Below are 21,853 nucleotides of genomic sequence, written 5' to 3' on the forward strand. Positions count from 1 at the left end.
TTTTATCTGCTTGAACTAAAACCACCGCCTGTGTTTGCTGAGGTTGCCGACATCTGTCTCAGCAAATCTGCAGGAGCAGCAAGATTGGGGGGGCTCACAAAAGTTCGAGCACTTCCTGTGTGCACACTGTATGACCCGCTTCACACACTTGGACACATTTAATCCTCCCAACCACCCTAGGGGGTCCAATTCAGTGGAAAAGAGAGCGGCGGCTAAGGGCACCTCCAATGGGGAGGGGTGTTGGGGCAAAGCGACCTGAGACCCCCAGCCACATCCTGCAGGACAAACCAGTGTTGGCAGGTGAGGACAGAACGGGGTGGGAAAAGTATTAAAGGCAGAAGGAACAGCGAGGGTCAAAGCCTCTAAGCCTGACGGGGTGGGAGTCTGACCTTGGACTTCCAGAGATCCAGGAAGACCCTTCACAAATACTAGAGAGAGGGGTCTGAAGGAGACAAGAGGAGGGAAGGTTTTTGCTGTTGTTTGAGAGGAAGTCTTGCTCTGTTGCCAGGCTGGCGTGCAGGGGCCCCATCTTGGCTCACTGCAGCCTCTGCCCCCGGGGTTCAAGCAATTCTCGTGCCTCAGCCTCCTGAGTAGCTGGGATTACAGCAGCGCTCCATCACGCGATGGGGCTCCTTGCAGCTAATTTTTTTTTTTTTTTTAAACAGAGTCTCACTCTGTCGCCCAGGCTGGAGTGTAATGGCGCGATCTTGGCTCACTGCAACCTCTGTCTCCTAGGTTCAAGCGATTCTTCTGCCTCAGCCTCCCGAGTAACTGGGATTACAGGCATGTGCCACCACGCCTGGCTAATTTTTGTATTTTTTAGTAGAGACGAGGTTTCACCGTGATAGCCAGGATGGTCTCGATCTGAGCTAGTGATGCTCCCGCCTTGGCCTCCCAAAGTGCTGGGATTACAGGCGTGAGCCACCACGACTGGCCGAGGTAAGGTTTTCATCGGGGTCTCTTCCATCTGCCTGGCCGCCAGGCCATGTATCCACTGAAGAGGCAGAGGGTCAGGATGGGAAGACTCCAGGGACCACCTGGCCCAAGACCCGCAATCAGGCGGCTGCAAGGCTAACAGGGTAACTTAAAGAAGTGAAGCCGATTGACGTGAAACAGAAAGGAAAGAAGTTAACTGGCCGGCCAGCGTCAGCAGGGGCGGCCAGTGACACCCTGCCCGGGGACGGCACCCCTGTTTCGTGGCGAGGACATGGAGGGCCAAGGGGGCGGGGCCGGGCTGCCCTGGCCACGCCCGGACCGCCTGCTCCCCGCCCAGGGCCTGCACAGTTGGCGCCCACCGGCATCAGCGTGAAGGGAGCTCCTCGCCAGCTGGGGACCGGGCTGCAGGGCTCGCTAGCCGCTCACCTGCGTGTGAGCGCGGAGCCCGCAGTACCCGCCGTCCGGGCTCAGAGGACGTGACTCCCCGACCCTGCAGCCCCCGTGGGCCGTGCGCCGGGCCCAGGCTCGGAGGTCCCGCCCAGCGGCGGCTCAGGCTGCGCGCCTGGCTCCCAGCCTCAGTTTCCCCATTGGTAAAGCATTGACGGTGGTTGCGGACGGCTTCTGCGGATAGAGCCTTGGGCTCCGACGTCTGCGCGGGTACCGGCAGCACCCCCACCCCGAACGGAGGGCGGGACCTGGATCTCGCGACCGCTGCCCCAGGTCCCCGCCCCCGGGCCCTACCGGGCTGAGGTCGGGAGGCCCCGCCCCCCGCCCACGAGGAAGTGGCTGCTGCTCCGGCGCGGAGCCCAGAGCCGGTTCGGCGCGTCGACTGCCCAGAGTCCGCGGCCGGGGCGCCGGAGGTGAGGGCCGCGGGGGCGCCCGGAGGTGGGGGTCAGGGGAGCCACCCGCAGGTGGGGGGACGCGTGGATGTGGGGCGCCGCCTGGGAGTGAGCGGGACGGGAGGGACGAGAGGGGGTGCAAGGAGGGGACCGGGGGGCGCCTGGAAGTGAGGAGGACGCATAGATGTGGGGCGCCGCCCAATAGGTGCACGGGGATGAGTGGGGGCTCACGGAGAGGAGGGGGCGCGGGGACTAGGGGCTCGCGGAAAGGAGAGGGAGCCCTGGGATGGGGGGGGCGCGGGGGTGGCCGCAGGGCCAGGCTGTGGAAACGCGGGCTCCCAGCGCACCGGGCGCCCTCGGGGCGTACCTAGCCACCGGCCCCAAGCGTCCGCCTCGTGCCTTCAGCCCCTGCTCCCCGGCCCCCATCCCCGGCCTTGCCCCGCGGTGGGTCGGTGTCGCCCCGTTACTTCGGGTCGGCGGGGCCCCACGCCCAGTCACTTCCCCTGCATCCCCGGAGCCTTCCGGGTTGCAGCCGCCGGGAAATGAGCTGGCGTTCCCCGCCGCCCCGCCCCTGCCCTCCTGGCCTCTCCGGCTGCTCCCACCCGCCTACCCCGGGCCAGGTCCGAGGGGTCCCGTACGGGGCGGGCTTGGCCGGCGGGGTCCCAGAACGCACCCCTCAGCTGCGGGGCTCCGCGGCCAAGGCAGATCGGAGCAGCCCCTCCCTTTCCGGAGGCGCAGGGAGAGCAGCCAGGCCGCCTAGGGCGGGGCGGGGCCGGGCTGCACCTTCGGGCAGTGAAGGGATCCCGAGCGCAAGCCCTGGGGAGTCAGACCTCCCCCTGCCTCCTCTGCCAGTGCAGCCCGGAGGCTACCACCACCCATCCCGGCCGGGCGCGGTGGCTTACACATAGAATCCCAGCATTTTGAGAGGCCCAGGCTGGAGGATCGCTTGAGGCCAGGAGTTGGAGGTCAGCACGGACAGCATTGTGAGACCCTTTCTCTATTAAAATAAATAAATAAAATGTAGCCAGGCGCCGTGGCTCATGCCTGTAATCCCAACACTTTGGGAGTCGAGGTGGACGGATCACTTGAGGTCAGGAGTTCGAGACCAGCATGACCAACATGGTGAAACCCCGTCTCTACTAAAAATACAAAAATTACCCAGGCATGGTGGCACACACCTGTAATCCCAGCTACTCAGGAGGCTGAGGCAGGAGAATCGCTTGAACCTGGGAGGCAGAGGTTGCAGCGAGCCGAGATCACGCCATTGCACTCCAGCCTGAGCAACAGAGTAAGCCTCTGTCTCAAAAAAAAAAACAACAAAAAAACAAACAAAACAAAACAAAAAACATGCCCGTAATCCCAGCTACTTGGGAGTATGAGGCAGGAGAATTGCTTGAACCTGCCTTGGCAGTGAGCCAAGACTGAACCACTGCACTCCAGCCTGGGCAACAGAGCCAGACTCCATCTCTAAATAAATAAATAAAATCTTAGGGACCTAGGTAGGAGTGCCAGCTTCTCCCTTCACTGGCCAGTGACTGGTAAGCCACCCAACCCCTGCCAGCCTCAACTTTCCTTATCTGGAAAATGGGAACCTTAAGGATTCCCATTTTGAGGCTGAAATGCAATACTGCAAGACACTTGGCAGCGTGTCAGGCGCTGACAGTATAAACGTGCATTTGTTGCTCACCTTGATCATAGTGTTCCCCCAGGTGAACCTAACTTCCTGGCCTCCAAGATTTGGGGTCAGAGTCCCAAGCTGCGTCATTTATTTAGTAGGAGCCGAGTGACTTTGAGCAAATCGTTGCTTTTGTCTGAGCCTGGGTTTCCTCCTGTACAAACTGAAGGTAAAAAGCAAACAGGCTGGGCGCGGTGGCTCACGCCTGTAATTCCAGCACTTTGGGAGGCCGAGGCAGGCGGATTACCTGAGGTCGGGAGTTCGAGACAAGTCTGACCAACGTGGTGAAACCCCGTCACTACTAAAAATACAAAATTAGCCAGGTGTGGTGGCGGGCACCTGTAATCCCAGCTACTCAGGAGGCTGAGGCAGGAAAATCACTAGAACCTGGGAGGCGGAGGTTGCGGTGAGCTGAGATCATGTCATTGCACTCCAGCCTGGGGCGACAAAGAGAGACTCTGTCTCCAAAAAAAAAAAGCAAACAAAAAATGTCTCAGGCTTGCTTCAGGGGGTAAAAGAGAGAATGGTGAAAGTTCTGGGTAAAATCGCCCTGACAGATGCCAATAAAGTTTGTTTCTTACATATGTCTGTATATAATCCATTGATAGGTCTTTTTCTTTTTTTTCTGGAGTCTGGGTCTCACTGTGTTGCCCAGGCTGCAGTGCCATGGCTTGATCATAACTCACTTTAGCCTCAAACTCCTGGGCTCAAGGGATCCTCCTGAGTAGCTGGGATTACTTTTAAATGTTTAGTAGAGGTAGGGTTTTGCTGTGTTGTCCAGGCTGGCCTCAAACTCCTGGCCTTAAGTGATCCTCCTGCCTTGGCCTCCTGAAGTGCTGGGGTTACAGGCATGAGCCTCCACGCCTGCCTTGTAAGTGTTTTCTTTTCCTTTTTTTTTTGTTTTTTGAGACAGTGTCTTGTTCTGTTGCCCAGGCTGGAGTGTGGTGACACCACCTTGACTCACTGCAGCATCTGCCTCCTGGGTTCCAGTGATTCTCCTGCCTCAGCCTCCCAGGTAGCTGGGATTACATGCACGTGCCACTATGCCCGGCTAATTTTTATATTTTTAGTAGAGACGGGGTTTCACCATGTTGGCCAGGCTGGTCTCGAACTGCTGACCTCAGGTTATCCGTCCGCCTCGGCTTCCCAAAGTGCTAGGATTACAGGCGTGAGCCACTGCGCCCGGCCTTTTTTTTTTTTTTTTTGACATGGCGGAGTTTCACTCTGTCGCCCAGGCTGGAGTGCAGTGACACAATCTCAGCTCACTGCAACCTCTGCCTCTCGAGTTCAAGTGATTCTCTTGCCTCGGCCTCCCGAGCAGCTGGGATTACAGGTGCCCACCACCACACCCAGATAATTTTTGTATTTTTAGTAGAGACAGGGTTTTACCGTGTTGGGCAGGCTGGTCTCAAACTCCTGACCTCATGTGGTCCACCTGCCTCCGCCTCCCAAAGTGCTGGGATTACAGGTGTGAGCCACCGTGCCAGCCCATTGATAGGTCTTTTCTAGTATTAATAATTACATAGCATCTCAGCATGTTAATGTCACAATTTACTCTTTACATATTGTCACCTGGGTTTTTCCGCACTGTCACCATTATAAAGAGGGCTATTATAAATGTTTGCTTTATTTTTTAGATGAGGTTTCACTCTGTCACCCAGGCTGGAGTGCAGTGACAAGATCTCAGCTCACTGCAACCTCCACCTTCCCAGCTCAAGCAATCCTCCAGCCTCAGCCCCTCAGATAGCCAGGACTATAGGCGTACAGCATCACATCCCACTAATTTTTTTGTTGTTGGTGTTGCTAGTTTTTATAGACACAGGGTTTTGCCATGTTGCCCAGGCTGGTCTCAGAACTCCTGGACTCAAGTGATCCACCTGCCTTGGCCTCCCAAAATTCTGGGATTACAGGCGTGAGCCATGGCACCCAACCTATGTTTGCTTTTAAAAAAGAAAAATAGGGCCAGGCGCAGTGGCTCACACCTGTAATCCCAGCACTTTGGGAGGCCGAGGCAGGTGGATCACAAGGTCAAGAGTTCGAGACCAGCCTGTCCAACATGGTGAAACGCCATCTCTACTAAAAACAAAAACAAACATTAGCCAGGCGTGGTGGTGGGCGCCTGTAGTTCCACCTACTAGGAAGGCTGAGACAGGAGAATTGCTTGAACCCGGGAGGCGGAGGTTGCAGTGAGCCGAGATTGCGCCACTGCACTCCAGCCTGAGCAACAGAGTGAGACTCCATCTCAAAAATAAAAAATAAAAATGAAAAAGAAAGAAATAAAAATGTGTTGCTGTTTTCTTAGGACCAAATGGGTGTAAGTGACCAAAGAATGCTAATTTTCAAGTTCCTGTTAGCGTTATTCTGTTCTATTAATATTTGTTCCCACCCACTTGTTGAATTGAGTGCCCTTCAGAAGAATTAAACCAATTAGCAACAAATGACAATTTCTCCACAGCTCTGCCAGCATTGAATTTTATGTATTTTTGTTTTTCGTTTTGTTTGGATGACTAATCGGTGCTTTAATGGTACCTTATGATTGTTTTCATGTGTGTTTCTTGACTTCACTTTGTGTGGTTGGTAAGACTTCAAGAGCAGAGCTGGAGAGGGAAGGATAGGGGTAGCAAGGGCTCCGACCCAGCATAGGAAGTTGAGTAACCGCTTAGCACGGTGCAAATTAGCCTGCTGGCTGCTGTATCCAAGAACTGTCTTGAGCTGGGTGGGGACTTCCCGGAGCGCCTGTAATGCTGAGATCTTTCCTCCAGGCAGCTCCTGCTTGGTTTAGCTTCAGATACAGCCAAACCTCTGGATTCAGGGAAACCTAGGGAAGCCAGGCAAGAAAGGTCCTGCAGCCTGTGCCTGGTCTAGCCCCAGCCTCATCTGGATAAAGATGGGAGAGAAATATGGGCTGAGGGCACCCAGCCAGTATGAAGACAGCTAGAATGTAAACCCAGCACAGTAAGGAAGAGAGTATCGAGGCCCAGGACTTTAGAGTGTCCCCCACCACCACCACCCCGCTGCCACCGCCGGGCAGCCTGAGGCTTTCTTTGCCTGGCACCACCATGCCTGGCTAATTTTTTTTTTTTTTAGTAGAGATGGGGTTTTGCCATGTTGGCCAGGATGGTTTCGAACTCCTGACCTCAAGTGGTCCACCCGCCTTGGCCTCCGAAAGTGCTGGGATTACAGGCGTGAGCCACTGTGCCCGGCTATCCCCTCCTCTCTCTTGTTCCTCAACATCAAACAGGCCCACAGTGCTGGCTCACAGGGCCACGATGGTAGTGGGCTGGTGTCCTGGATCCCTCCCCCAGGAGCCATCACTGAGACCTTATGCTGTCAACACTCGTGGGGGAAGCAGCCCTCGTATTTTTCTCCTGAGACATCCATAGCAGGGTAATTGGCAGGCGGGGGGGTGGTGGTGGGCACACGCTGGCTCACACAGGTTTGGTAGGTAAGAGGTTTTCCTGGGGATGATGAAGTCGAGTGTCCCCGGCTAGAATCCCTGAGGCAGGGGACTGGAGCCCCGTGGCAGCATTGCCTGAGAGAAGCTACTCCCTTTTTGCTGTCCCACTTCCTCATTGGTAAGATGTGGGGGTTGGGGAGTTATCGCAGAGGCGCTCTGGGTTTCAGCTGTTTTGCAGAAGTTATGGAAAAAGGGAAATGAATCTTCCTCTCTCTCGCCCCCTTAACACTTCTCCCTTGCCCCATTTAAGGGGTTTGTTCAGACTAGGAAGTATTTCTGCTAATTCATGCTAAAGTGTGATTGGCTGATAGGTGTGGTCTGAGCCTCCCTCCTCTGCCAGTCACTAGTGTACCACAGTGGCCATCTTTTCCAGCCCCTCTTCTGCCCCTTGAGTATGTCTGGGTCCTAGAAACAGTGGTCAGGACTCATCAAGTCCTCTCGGTTGCCCTTGCCCACTGGCACATGTGGGGGTTGCTGTCTTCAGCAGAGCCAGCCACTCCATCTTCACAGCCAGGGCAGAGATGTGGCTGGGCACACCGCAAGCGTGTGACCAATGATGCTGGGACGTCAGAGCCTGTGCATCAACCCAGGGTTCTGAGTCTGGGGTCTCCCACCCTCATCCCCGGAGGTTCCTTCCATCTGGGCCTCCTGCGGCTGAAAGGGAGGGAAAAGTTGGCCTCAGCTGGAGTCCTGGGGCTAACCAGAGCCTGGGTGGAGTTTGAAAGCGGGCTGCTGGCCTTAACCCTGCCCCTGCCCTGCTGGTGACCTTGGACCATGGGGGTTGTGGGGGTATAGATGAGCACTGTGAATCAGTCACAGGCCTTGAGCTTCTCTCTGCACAGTGTTGGCATCAGATGTAGGCGGTGATGCCCCAGCCCAGGAACACAGGAAGCGCTCAGGGAAACCCCCATCAGTCCTGCTGACATGGCTGAGGGCGCCGAGGTGGTGCTTCCGGGGCCCTCGCCTTACACAAAGAGGCCTTATAAGGAGAGAGAGGCTGCAGAGGCAGCCCCAGTGGGTGCCCGGTGCTTGTTCTGGGTAAGGCTGCCCACACGTGCAAAGTGTGCTTGTGGACACAGTGCACTTGCATGTGTGCAAGGCTGAACATACATGTGTACAGGGATGCAGTGTGCTTGTGTGTGAGGCTGAACACGCATGTGCACGTGGGCAGTATGGTCATGTGCAAGGCTAAACGTGCTTAAAGTGTGGGGGGTGCAGTGTGCATGTGTGTGTGCAAGGCTGAACATGCAAAGTGTGTTTGTGTGTGTGGCCTGACCCTGCGTTGTGTGTGTCTACTTGCTCAGCAAATGCTGACTGGGGACCCACCGGGGTCCTGTTCTAAGCATGGAGGAAACATGAGGTCCCTGCCCCATGCATGTACACGTGTGTACATGTGTGTGTGTCCTATGCTGCCCCAGGAATCTTCCAGGACATCCTGCTACAAGTGAAAGCAAGCAGTTTGGATCTGGAGTGAGCAGGAGGTGGACAGGGCCTTCCAGGCAGTGAGCGCAGGGGGCTTTGTGTTGCGACCTCGGGCAGGCTGGTCACTGAGCCCTGAGGGGCTAAACTGCAGCCCCAGGCAAAGGTCGTTCTGCCCTTCCCTTGTGCCTGGGCCCAGATGCAGTGCAGGGTGGGCCAGCCCCTGGGCAGGGCAGTGATGGGGCAGCCACCGGCCTCCTGGGGCATTCGGAGTTCCCAGTCCTGGTTGGCTCCCAGCCCAGGCCCTGGGACCCAACACAAAACTGCCAGTCTGGTGAGGGAGGCAGCCACGTTATCTAATGTCTGTCACTGGTGACTCTGGGCAGGTGGCCTCAGCCCCCACATCTGTCATCTGGAGCTGACCTGGAGCCTGGCATCCCTCCCCAAGTACAGCCAGGCCTCCTTGAAGGTCCAGGGCTGGTGGGAGTGTTGAAGGCAAGAATGTATACACAGCACCTGGCCGGGCATGGTGGCTGACGCCTGTAATCCCAGCACTTTGGGAGGCCAAGGTGGGTGTATCACTTGAGGTCAGGAGTTCGAGACCTGCCTGGCCAACATGGTGAAACCCCCGTCTCTACTAAAAATATAAAAATTAGGCATGGTGGTGCACGCCTGTAATCCCAGCTACTCAGGAGGCAGAGGTTGGAGTGAGCCAAGACTGCGACATTGCACTCCAGCCTGGGCAACAGTGTGAGACTTCATCTCAAAAAAAAAAAAAAAAAAAAAGGATACATTTTTTTTTTCTAGAGCTGGCAAGGAGGGAGTACCCAGAAAGTGCTGGGTGGTACTAGTTAATACATTTTATTTTAGAGACAGGGTCTGACTCTGTCACACAGTGGTACAATCATAGCTCACTGCAGCCTCAAACTCCTAGGCTAAGCAATCCTCCTGCCTCAGCTTCCTGAGTACCTGAGAATACAGACGTGCACCACCACACCTGCAAATTTTTTTATTTTAATTTTTTGTAGAGATAGGGTCTCACTGTATTGCCCATACTGGTCTTGAACTTCTGGCCTGAAGCAATCCTCCTGCCTAGGCCTCCCAAAGTACTGGGGTTACAGGCATGAGCCACTGCACCTGGCCCTATTTAATAAAATTATTTATTTATGTATTATTTTTAAGTTATTTTTTCACACACATTCATTCCTAACCTTTTTTTTTTTTTTTTTTTTTGAGACAGAGTCTTGCTCTGTTGCCCAGGCTGGAGTGCAGTGGTGTGATCTCGGCTCACTGCGACCTCCACCTCTGAGGTTCAACAGATTCTCCTGCTTCAGTCTCCCGAGTAGCTGGGACTACAGGCATGTGCCACCATGCCCAGCTAATTTTTGTATTTTCAGTAGAGACAGGCTTTCACCATGTTGGCCAGGCTGGTCTTGAACTCCTGACCCTTAGGTGATCCGCCCGCCTTGGCCTCCCAAAGTGCTGGGATTACAGGCATGAGCCACCATGCCTGGCCTCATTCCTAACCTATTTAATGATAATATTTTTGAGGGCTGGGTAGGGTGGCATGAGCCTGTAGTTCCAGCTACTTGGGAGGCAGAGGCAGGAGGATCACTTGAGCCTGGGAAGTCGAGACTGCAGTGAGCTGTGATCACACCACTGCAGCCCAGCCTGGGCAACAGAGCGAGACCCTCTCTCAAATATACACACACATACACGTTTCTGAGAACGTACTCTGTTGGTCACTAATGGCAATGAAAAATTTGTTCAGCGGATAATTCTTGAGCACCTACTATATGCTAAGCATTTAAGCAGTGGAAATAGAAACAAGAACAAGATAGAAAAAAAATGTGTCTCTGCCAAGCTGGTTCTATTCCAGCAGGGGAGGAAGGCAGTGGGCCAGATCGGTGAGTGCATGTCTGATGGTGAATGCCGAGCAAATTTAATCGGAAATAGGGAATTAGGAAGTGCTGGACCATGGGAGGTGCTGCAGTTTCCAACAGAGGGGGTCAGGGAAGGACTCCCCAAAAGTTGACATTTGAGCACAGACTTGAGTGGCAGCACCAGAGCGAGAGCCATGTGTGCCAGTATCTGGGGGAAGAGTGTCACAGGCCTAGGGAACAGCCAGCACGGAAGCCCGAGGCAGGTGCATGCCTGTGTGCCCCAGGATCGGCCTCTGGTCAGCTGGGGAGGCCTGCTCCTCAAAGGGCGCGTCAGGACTGGTATATCACGTCCATCACAGGCTAAGAGTAACCACCTCGTGGTTCCTCCTCATGGAGGCCAGGTGCAGTGTGTCATCTGCTTCCAGCTCTCAGCATCTCTGCTGGGAGGCAGGATTCCTGTTCCCATTTTACAGATGAGGAAACTGAGGTTAAAAGAAGACAGGTGATGTGTCCCGGGGCACGTGGCTGGGCAAGCAGTGCCGCTGGGCTCCTCCACTCCCAGGTCCCTGTGATGCTGGGAAACTGAGTCACGGAGGCGGGGAGAGATGGGTTTGAGGAACCGGGCTGAGACCGTGATCTCACCCCACTCAGGCCTGCTGGGCTCCTTTGACACTCAGCAGCAGGTGGAGGAGGCTGGGGACAGGCTGGCAGGGACTGAGCTGGGCTGACGGGAGGATGAGTCACTGCCCTCTGCCAGGGTTCCCCTTCAGTGCTGGGGCTAGTCTAGGGGGCTGCAGTCAAACATCTCCCTCGTTCTGGCCTAGTGTAGTGGCTCACACCTGTCATCCCAAATACTTGGCAGGTGAGGAGGGAAGATCTCTTGAGCCTAGGAGCTTGCGACCAGCCTGGACAGCATTGTGAGACCCCCCTCTCTACAAACAAATTAAAAATTAGTTGGGCACAGTGGCACATGCTTGTAATCCCAGGAGTTCATGGCTGCAGTGAGCCATGATCACACCACTGCACTCCATCCTGGGCGACATAAAGAGACCCTGTCTCAAGAAAAACAAAAAATCTCCCTCCTTCAGTTCCCCAAGGCTGGGTCACCCTGGGGCCTCCCCAAGAGCCATCACCGAGGCCTCGCCTAGCCCTGTGCCTCCTCCCAGCCCTGGGTGCAGCCAGTGGGTGTCTGGATGGAGAATGGGATATATCTGTTAAATATCTGCCTTTGCCTCACCCATGAGCTCCTGCAGACCGGCCACCTCCCCTCTCCCCGTCTGAGCAGTGTGGGGGAAGACCAGGGCTCTGGGCACGGCAGGGCCAACCTGCCATGTGCTGGATACCTTTCTAGGTGGTTTATGAGATTACTTCATTTTTTTTTTTTCTGAGATGAGTCTTGCTCTGTCACCCAGCCTCCTGAGTAGTGGGGATTACAGGTAGGTGCCACCACGCCTGGCTAATTTTTTTTTTTTTTTTTTTTTGAGACGGAGTCTTGCTCTGTTGCCCAGGCTGGAGTGCAGTGGCGCGGTCTCGGCTCACTGCAAGCCCTGCCTTCCAAGTTCACGCCATTCTCCTGCCTCAGGCTGGGACTACAGGCGCCTGCCACCACACCCGACTAATTTTTTATAGTTTTAGTAAAGACGGAGTTTCACCATGTTGGCCAGGCTGGTCTTGAACTCCTGGCCGCAAGTGATCCGCCTGCCTCGATCTCCCAAAGTGTTGGGATTAAAGGCATGAGCCACTGGGCCTGGCCTGGATGACTTCATTTTCATCCCATCCTTAATGGGGCAGGGGAAGTTGTGGGGAGGGGGGGTCCATCCTATGAGGAAACTGAGGCACAGATGACAAGTGAGGGGCCTGTCCGGCTTGGAGTCCTAGCACCCCACCCCGCCCCAGGGAGCATCTCCCCTGTAGTACCCTCTCCTCCACCCTGTCCCTGGAGCCTCAGAGACATCCTGTGAAAACTGCCCTTTTACAAGGGGGGGAACTGAGGCCCCAGGAGAGGAAACAACATGTCAGGCCAGTTAGGAGCCAGGGCTGGCCCCTGCTGCTTGTCTCTGCAAACTGCTGCCCCTCTAGACTGAGGGGCCTCCCTGGTGTGAGGCCCGTGAGGATCATCTGGGGCCTGGTATCCGGGTGAAGTCAGGGGCAAGGTCGGGGCTGACATGGATTCTCTCTTCCTCTCTCGGGCACAGGAGCCAAGCCACCATGGCCTACCACAGCTTCCTGGTGGAGCCCATCAGCTGCCACGCCTGGAACAAGGACCGCACCCGTGAGTGCTTGCTGGGGGCCGGTGGGTGGCTGCTTCCACCTCCTGGGATGGGGACCAGCCAGAGCACACATGGGGACGCTGGAGCAGCCAGGCCCCTGGACTATGGGCTCCATGCAGCTGTCCCCTGGCCTCACCCCTGGGTCTTCCAGCTGACCAGGGGCCTCCTGGGTTAAAGTTTAAGGAGGGAATGGGCCAGGTGTGGTGGCTGACGCCTGTAATCCCAACACTTTGGGAGGCTGAGGTGGGTGGATCACTTGAGGTCAGGAGTTCCAGACCAGCCTGAGCAACATGATGAAACCCTGTCTCTACTAAAAATACAAAAATTAGCTGTGCGTGGTGGCGGACGCCTGTAATCCCAGCTACTTGAGAGGCTGAGGCATGAGAATCGCTTGAACCCAGGAGGCGGAGGTTGCAGTAAGCCGAGATTGCACCACTGCACTCCAGCCTGGGCGACAAAGCGAGACTCTGTCTCAAAAAAAAAAAGACAAAGAAAGAAAGAAAAAGTGGCCAGGAAAAAGCCTTTCGGAGGAGATGACATTTTGACATTTACACAGAGACCCAGAGGAGGAGAGGGAGGGAACTGTGCCCCAGCTGGGGAGGGGCTGGCAGGTGCAGGGGCCCTGAGGTGTCAGCAGGAGCAGCGAAGGGTTCCTGGCTGGCCAGAACGATAGGGTGGGGAGAGGTCCCAGGGGTCGCTGCTGCAAGTAAAGGACAGCCAGTTCCAAGAGAAGAGAGGGTGGCCTGGCAGGGCCTGAAGGACTTCAGGGGGCCCCTCCAAGGCAGAAGAGGAGAGCCTGAGTCATGAAGGATGAGGTGTTGCTGCCTGGGTGCACTGTGTAATGTGTCCTGGCAGAGGGCAGTCATGGAGAGGGCCCCTCAATCTCCCTCCATCTCCCCTTCAGAGATCGCCATCTGCCCCAACAACCATGAGGTGCACATCTACGAAAAGAGCGGTGCCAAATGGACCAAGGTGCACGAGCTCAAGGAGCACAACGGGCAGGTGACAGGTATGTCAGGGTGGCTGGGACCACCCTCCTGAAAGGAGGTGGTGGGGTTGGCGGGGGGAGGTGCAAGGCAGGGCATGGCCACTCATTGTGGAACATCTACCCACTCACTGTGAAACCCTGATTCAAACTGGCTTCAATTTTAAGGGGACTGTGTTGGCTCATGTTACCAAAAAACTCAGAGGGTTGAGGGCTTCAGGAGAGGCTTGATCCAGCAGCTCCACATGACCGAGAACCCATCTTTTCTGCCTCTTGGCTTTGCCCTCCAGCATGTTTGCTGATAGTATATGGAGGGCTCTGACACTCCCTCATAAGCTCTAGAAGTGCCCCCTGGTGTCACTCTAAATAAGCACTGGATCTCAGTAAAAAGCGCTTGCTGGGCCGGGTGTGGTGGCTTATGCCTGTAATCCCAGCACTTTGGGAGGCCAAGGCAAGTGGATCGCTTGAGGTCAGGAGTTCGAGACCATCCTGGCCAACATGACGAAATGTTGAAAAATACAAAAATTAGCCAGGTGTGGTGACACGCACCTGTAGTCCCAGATACTCTGGAGGCTGAGGCAGAAGAATCGCTTGAACCCAGGAGGCGGAGGTTGAAGTGAGCTGAGATTGCACCACTGCACTCCAGCCTGGACGACAGAGCGAGACTGTGTCTCAATAAAAACAAAGAAAGAAAGAAAGAGGCCAGGTGCAGTGGCTCGCGCCTGTAATCCCAGCACTTTGGGAGGCCGAGGCAGGGGGGTCACCTGAGGTCAGGAGTTCAAGACCAGCCTGGCCAACATGGTGAAACCCCGTCTCTACTAAAATACAAAAATTAGCCAGGCATGATGGCGGGTGCCTGTAATCCCAGCTACTTGGGAGGCTGAGGCAGGAGAATGGCGTGAACCCGGGAGGCGGAGCTTGCAGTGAGCTGAGATCGCGCCACTGCACTCCAGCCTGGGCGGCTGAGCGAGACTCCATCTCAAAAAAAAAAAGATTGGTGGTACACGCCTGTAGTCCCAGCTACTCAGGAGACTGAGGCATGAGGATTGCTTGAACCTGGGAGGCAGAGGTTGCAGTGAGCCGAGATCATGCCACTGCATTCCAGCCTGGGTGACAGAGCGAGACTCCATTTCAAAAAAAAAAAAAAAAGTGCCTACTGGGCAGATACAGCTTCCACCTGGATGGTGGCCTTCCAGCCTCTCCTATGTGGCCACCATAGAGCCACCTCTGCCTGAGTGTCATCAGCCTCCTCTGTCCCCTCTATCCCCCGACAGGCATCGACTGGGCCCCTGAGAGTAACCGTATTGTGACCTGCGGCACAGACCGCAATGCCTACGTGTGGACGCTGAAGGGCCGCACATGGAAGCCCACGCTGGTCATCCTGCGGATCAACCGGGCCGCCCGCTGCGTGCGCTGGGCCCCCAATGAGAACAAGTTTGCTGTGGGCAGTGGTTCACGTGTAATCTCCATCTGTTATTTCGAGCAGGAGAATGACTGGTTGGTACCTGGGCGGGGCCGGAGTGAGCTGGTAGGGACCAGGGGCAGGACTAGAGTGTCCCCGGGAAGCACCAAATGGGATGTCAGGACCCCTGTTCCCATGACCCTGGGGGAGTCTGTCCTCTCCTCTCTGGGCCTCATCCATGAGGCAAGGACCTCTCTGCAGTGCCCAGATGTTCTCACTGCCAACGACATCCACCACACCAGAAACACATCTGGGGGCACCTCACTAAGCCCTGCACACACATTAGTCCTGACTTCCCTGCAGCTCCGTGGACTGGGCTTCGGTCACTGTCCCCACTTTACAGATTAGCAGAGGCCCCGCAGCAGTCACTTTCTCAAGGCACCACTCACAAGCTCACAGCCACATCTTGTTCCTTTTTCTTTTTTTCAGACGGAGTCTCACTCTGTCACCCAGGCTGGAGTGCAGTGGCACGATCTTGGCTCACTGCAGCCTCTGCCTGCCAGGTTCAAGCAGTTCTCTGCCTCAGCCTCCCAAGTAGCTGGGATTGCAGGCACCTGCTACCATGCCCGGCTAATTTTTATATTTTTAGTAGAGACGGGGTTTCACCATCTTGGCCAGGTTGGTCTTGAACTCCTGACCTCATGATCCGCCTGCCTCAGCCTCCCAAAGTGCTGGGATTACAGGCGTGAGCCACCGTGCCCGGCCAATTTTTTTTGTTTTTGTTTTTGTTTTTGAGACAGAGTCTTGCTCTGTCGTCCAGGCTGGAGTGCAGTGGCACAATCTCAGCTTACCGCAACCTCTGCCTCCCAGGTTCAAGAAATTCTCCTGCCTTAGCCTGCTGAGTAGCTGGGACTACAGGCACGCTCCACCATGCCCGGCTAATTTTGTATTTTTTAGTAGAGATGGGGTTTCTCCATGTTGGTCAGGCTGGTCTTAAACTCCCGACCTCAGGTGGTCCGCCTGCCTTGGCCTCCCAAAGTGCTGGGATTACAGGTCCATATATATATATATATATATTTTTTTTTTTTTTAATTATTATACTTTAGGCTTTAAGGTTTGTTACATATGTATCCATGTGCCATGTTGTTTTGCTGCACCCATTAACTCGTCATTTAGCATTAGGTATATCTCCTAATGCTGTCCCTACCGCCTCCCCCCCATATATATATTTTTGAGACAAGGTTTTGCTCTGTTGCTCAGGCTGGAGTGCAGTGTTGTGATCATAGCTCACTGCAGCCTCAGCCTCCTGAGCTCAAGTGATCCTACCACTTCAGCCGCCTGAGTAGCTGGGACTACAGGCCCAAATCATTTATTTATTTATTTTGTAGAGATAGGGTCTTGTCACATTGTCCAGGCTGGTCTTGAACTCCTGGCCTCAAGCAATCTTCCCACCTCAGCCTCCCAAAGTGCTGAGACTACAGGTGTGAGCCATGGTGGCCAGTCGATGTCTTAGTTTTTAATCTTCTCCCCTGCATGGCTGAGGGCAGAGGCCAGGCAGGAGCATATGAGAGACCCAGATTTGAATCCCACCATAGCCAGTTAGCAGCTGTGTGACCTGTGGTGGTGGCATCACTTTGCTGAGCCTGCTCTGAGGGTGACTGTGTGGCCTAAAGGATAGAGGGCACAGAGTTCCCACTCCAGAAGCGACACAGCGCATCCCTGCCGCCCCAGGGCCCTGACAGCCTTGTGGGCTGGGAATGCCCAGTCGCCTCTCTCCTGGGTCTTTGGTGGGCTGCAGGGAGCAGTGGGAGCCTGGAGTCCCTGGTGCTGAGGTCCGTGAGTCCCACCTGCCTGTCTCTCTCTCCCTGTCTGCCTGACCACCATGCCCAGGTGGGTTTGCAAGCACATCAAGAAGCCCATCCGCTCCACCGTCCTCAGCCTGGACTGGCACCCCAACAATGTGCTGCTGGCTGCCGGCTCCTGTGACTTCAAGTGCCGGTGAGACAGGGCACCATGGGGGAGGGCGGGGCTGACGTCAACTGACTGCTGACATCATAGTGGGGATTGGAGAGTGGTGGGGGAGCCGCACCTGAAAGCTCTACACCCCAGCTTCTAGACCCACTCCAGAACTGCTACCAGTGGATGACCTGGGGAACCCTTCATGTCTCAGCTGGATGTGCCTCTGCCCACCTCTTTTATTTTTTTTGAGATAGGGGCTTGCTCTGTTGCCCAGGCTGGAATGCAGTGGTGCAATCATAGCTCACTGCAGCCTCCAAATGCTGAACTCAAGCGATCCTCTTGCTTCTCAGCCTCCCAAGCAAGACTACCACACCCAGCTAGATGGGATTTTTTTTTTTTTTTTTTCTGGAGACGGAGTCTCGCTCTTTCATCCAGGCTGGAGTACAGTGGTGCGATCTCAACTCACTGCAGCCTCCGCCTCCTGAGTTCAAGCGATTCTCCTGCCTCAGCCTCCTGAGTAGCTGGAACTACAGGTGCATGCCACCATGCCCGGCTAATTTTTGTATTTTTAAATGTAGAGATGGGGTTTCACCATGTTGACCAGGCTGGTCTCGAACCCCTCACCTCAAGTGATGCATCTGCCTCAGCCTCCCAAAGTGCTGGGATTACAAGCTTCAGCCACCACGCCCAGGCACCTGTTAACCCTTTAATTTTTTTTTTTTTTTTTTTTTTTTTTTTTTTAATTTTGAGACAGTCTCACTCAGTTGCCCAAACTGGAGCACAGTAGCGCAATCACAGCTCACTGCCGCCTTGACCTCCTGGGTTCAAGCAGTCCTCCCGCCTCAGCCTCCTGAGTAGCTGAGAGTACAGGTGCGCACCACCATGCCTGGCTACTTTACCTCTATTTTGCCTATCCCGGTAGGATCTTTTCAGCCTACATCAAGGAGGTGGAGGAGCGGCCAGCACCCACTCCGTGGGGCTCCAAGATGCCCTTTGGGGAGCTGATGTTCGAATCCAGCAGTAGCTGCGGCTGGGTACATGGCGTCTGCTTCTCAGCCAGTGGGAGCCGTGTGGCCTGGGTGAGCCACGACAGCACCGTGTGCCTGGCTGATGCCGACAAGAAGATGGCGTGAGTCGAGGCCATCCCCGGGGGAGGAGGTGAGTGCAGAGGAGCGGGACACCGTGACTCACAGATCTCTCCCCTCAGCGTCGCGACTCTGGCCTCTGAAACGCTACCACTGCTGGCGCTGACCTTCATCACAGACAACAGCCTGGTGGCAGCGGTGAGGAATAGGGAGGGGAGAGAGGGGGTGTGGTCACAGCAGGCCTCCAAGAGAGCCCAGCAGCTCTCATCTCTTCCCTCCTTTCTCCTGCCTCCCTCCTTTTTTTTCTTCCTTGCATTCTCTCATGTACCAGAATTGGGCAGAACAGGTTGGGTTATGCTGCAGTAACCGCAAGTCCCTGGCTGCAGTTGCTTAACAGAGTAAAGATTTGGCCAGGTGCGGTGTGGCTCACGCTTAAAATCCCAGCACTTTGCGAGGCTGAGGTGGAAGTATCACTTGAGGCCAGGAGTTTGAGACCAGCCCGGGCAACATAGTGAGACCCTTGTCTCTACAAAAAGTTAAGAAATTAGCTGGATGTGGTGGTGCACCTGTAATCTCATAATCCCAGTTACTTGGGAGGCTGAGGCAGGAGGATAACTTGAGCATGGGAGGTCGAGGCTTCTGAAGTGAGCTATGGTCGTACCTCTGCACTTCAGCCTGGGTGACAGAGAACCCGTCTCAAAAAAAAAAAAAAAAAAAAAAAGAGCCAGGCCCGGTGGCTCACGCCTGTAATCCCAGCAATTTGGGAGGCCAAGGAGGGCAGATCACTTGAGGTCAGGAGTTCAAGACCAACCTGGCCAACATGGCAAAACCCCATCTCTAAACCCCATCTCTACTAAAAATACAAAAATTAGCCGGGTGTGCTGGTGGGCGCCCATGGTCCCAGCTGCTCGGGAGGCTGAGGCAGGAGAACTGCTTGAACACAGAGGCAGAAGTTGCAGTGAGCCAAGGGTGAGCCACCGAGACTCCATCTCAAAAATTGAAAAAACAGAAAAAAGATATTTACTTCTTGCTCACATTTTATGTCCAGTGTGGGTGTTGTGAGGGGCTCTGATGGAGGCTGTCCCCAGCATGCTGTCCCAGATGCCACGAGGGACCCGGAACCTGTGGAATCATGCCCTGGGTCTTAACATTTCTGCCCACATTTTATTGGCAGGTGCAATGGCAAGGCCACGCCTAATGCAAAAGGCGGGAGTTCGGGGTGTGCATTTCCTCCAGGTGTCCGGGAAGGGCACTGCTCTCCCTCCCCTCTGCCCACATCTGTCAAGTCCCTTTTCACTCCTCTGCAAACATAATGGGGGTGCCAGGGCCAGGTCAGGCTCGCTTTTTGCCTAGAAAAGCAACCAGCTGCAGGGGTCTCCCCTAGAGCAGGTGTAACTGGCTGGGCAGGACAGAAGGCGCCTGAGCTCCCAGGGAGTCCCAACGCTGGCGTTGCTGGGGGAGGTGGCAGCCCCCAGCATCGCCCCCGGTTTTGATACACCTGCGATTCGGGCCTCCCTCGCTGTGGCCCGTCTGTGTCCTTGAGCTGGCATCTGCCTCCCGGGCTGCCAGACGCCCGCCTGTCCTCCCCTCCGGCCTCGGTTTCCCCTCGGCGGCGCTCCAATGGCCCCCGCCCTCCGCGCAGGGCCACGATTGCTTCCCGGTGCTGTTCACCTATGACGCCGCCGCCGGGATGCTGAGCTTCGGCGGGCGGCTGGACGTTCCCAAGCAGAGCTCGCAGCGTGGCTTGACGGCCCGCGAGCGCTTCCAGAACCTGGACAAGAAGGCGAGCTCCGAGGGTGGCGCGGCTGCGGGCGCGGGCTTGGACTCGCTGCACAAGAACAGTGTCAGGTGAGAGCGGGGGCGGGGCCGGCGGTTGGGCGGGGCCTCGACTCGCCCAGAAACAGCGTCGGGTGAGGAAGGGGCCTGGACTCTTCCTGCTGGGGCGTTGTGCTGGGACCGTGAGGACTGGAGGTCCGGAGGGAGGGTAGGCGTGCCCTCAACTCGCTGCGCCGGAACGGGGTCGGAGGAGGGGCGGGCCCGGACGAGGGGACGGGGCCGATTTGTGGGCGGGGCCTCGACGCTGCACTAAAACCGCGTGGGGCGGAGGCTGGCAGAGGGGGCGTAGCGGGCCCAGGGTAGGGAGTGGCTTCTACTCGCTGCGGAATAACATCGTTAGTTGTGGGCGGGACCCGTCTTGATCTCACCCTAGCAGCTCAGGTGCTAGTGGAGCCCGGGAGGGACACGGTGCGACCGACATAAGACGGGGTCGACCTCTTTAGGTTGCATAAAAATAGCATCAGATGGGGCTGAGCAGCTAGCCTCGCTCTGCATTTCCGTGACTTAGCTAAGTGGGGACTGTCGTAGGGCTGGCCCCTGCCGTTCTGTGCGGTGGCCAGGCAGTGACCAGCGGGCTTCCTGGGCGGGATCACAGCTGGGGCGGGTCTATTGCTAGCACTTAACGAGGTGGGGGCGGAGCTGAGGGTCTCTCTGCAGCCTTCTATGGATCTAGGGTGGGACGGGGAAAAGAGGCTCTCCAAAGCCCAAAAGCTGCTAGCCACACGTGTCCACCCCGCGGCGAATCAGAGGGAGCGGGAGCTGTATGGCAAGACTGGCCAAGCCCTTCAGCCTGTAAAACCTCTGTTTTACAGAGGTGGCCGCCAGATCCGATGGCTTCCTCAGATGAAACACCTTTGTCCGCTGTCAGCTTAGTCCCTGGCTGCCCCCACCCCCATCTCTTTTGTCCCGTCCAGCTGCACTGCTGGCACTGTGTACACTCCGCAGAGACACGAGTCTTTCCTGCCTCCCAGGACTTGAGTGTCCTGTCCCATTTGCCTGCACCTCACATGCCACTGCTCGTCCCCAAGGCAGAACTGACTTCTAAGCCCACTACACCCCCTCTCGGTACTTCTCACTAAAGCCCGCTTCCCAAGAAGTCTGGGAGCGCCTGGTGGACAGGGTGGGCCTGAGCCCAGTGCCAGCACAGGTTGGATTCATAAGCTCCTCTAACTCTTTGCAGCCAAATCTCGGTGCTCAGCGGGGGCAAGGCCAAGTGCTCGCAGTTCTGCACCACTGGCATGGATGGCGGCATGAGTATCTGGGATGTGAAGGTGAGGCTTGCCCCTCCTGGCTTCCCACCATGCCCCCCAGGTCAACCCTTTCCCCCCATCCCCACTCCCGGGAGATGACTCCCATCCTTCACTCCTGCAGAGATGGCACTGCATAGGGATGAGGGGTGGGGTTGGCCCCTTGACATCTGGACCTTGTTGCTCACTGGGGCACCCTGAAGTCTTCAGGGGCGGGATTCAAACCCAGTTAACAGACTCCAAAACTGCAGGTTCTCTGCCCTCTGCTGTGCTGGGGCTGAGATGGGTGATCAGGTCCCTGGGAGTGGGGTGCCTGCAGGACAGCTGAGAACCAGCCTGTCCGTTCTGCCTCCCTGCAGAGCTTGGAGTCGGCCTTGAAGGACCTCAAGATCAAATGACCTGTGAGGAATATGTTGCCTTCATCCTAGCTGCTGGGGAGGTGGGGAGAGGGGTCAGGGAGGCTAATGGTTGCTTTGCTGAATGTTTCTGGGGTACCAATATGAGTCCCCATAGGGGCTGCTCCCTCAAAAAGGGAGGGGACAGATGGGGAACTTTTCTTACCTATTCAAGGAATACGTGCCTTTTTCTTAAAGAAATGCTTTCATTTATTGGGAAAAAAAAAAAAAAGCCCCCAAAGCACTATGCTGGTCATGAACTGCTTCAAAATGTGGAGGTAATAAAATGCAACTGTGTAAAAAAAAAAAAAAGTAATTATGGACATGCTTGCCTATGTGGAAGGAGAGGTTTTTTGTTGTTATTTTCTTGGGGTCTTGCTAAGTTATCCAGGCTGCACTAGAACTCATGGGAGTAATCCTTCTGCCTCAGCCTCCCAAGTAGCTGGGACTCCAGGGAGAGGTTGG

General features: G+C 55.7%; 1 protein-coding gene across 1 annotated transcript; it reads left to right on the plus strand.

Moving 5' to 3' along the window:
• Positions 1-1,705: 1,705 nt before the first annotated feature.
• Positions 1,706-21,704, plus strand: ARPC1B (actin related protein 2/3 complex subunit 1B). Its single transcript, XM_032755942.2, has 10 exons — positions 1,706-1,796; positions 12,405-12,481; positions 13,384-13,488; positions 14,739-14,961; positions 16,757-16,864; positions 17,748-17,954; positions 18,033-18,108; positions 19,553-19,758; positions 20,927-21,017; positions 21,353-21,704. Exons 2-10 carry the CDS (start codon positions 12,418-12,420, stop codon positions 21,389-21,391), a joined length of 1,119 nt encoding a protein of 372 aa, XP_032611833.1. The 5' UTR covers positions 1,706-1,796; positions 12,405-12,417; the 3' UTR covers positions 21,392-21,704.
• The last annotated feature ends 149 nt before the right edge of the window (positions 21,705-21,853 follow it).

The sequence above is a fragment of the Hylobates moloch genome, unplaced genomic scaffold (assembly GCF_009828535.3).
Source record: "Hylobates moloch isolate HMO894 unplaced genomic scaffold, HMol_V3 SCAFFOLD_1, whole genome shotgun sequence".
NCBI lineage: Eukaryota > Metazoa > Chordata > Mammalia > Primates > Hylobatidae > Hylobates > Hylobates moloch.

Coding starts and splice junctions, on each gene's coding strand:
- ARPC1B (XM_032755942.2), top strand. CDS start 12,418: ATGGCCTACCACAGCTTCCTGGTGGAGCCCATCAGCTGCCACGCCTGG. Junction 14,962..16,756: donor TTCGAGCAGGAGAATGACTG/GTTGGTACCTGG, acceptor CACCATGCCCAG/GTGGGTTTGCAAGCACATCA. Junction 16,865..17,747: donor TCCTGTGACTTCAAGTGCCG/GTGAGACAGGGC, acceptor CTATCCCGGTAG/GATCTTTTCAGCCTACATCA.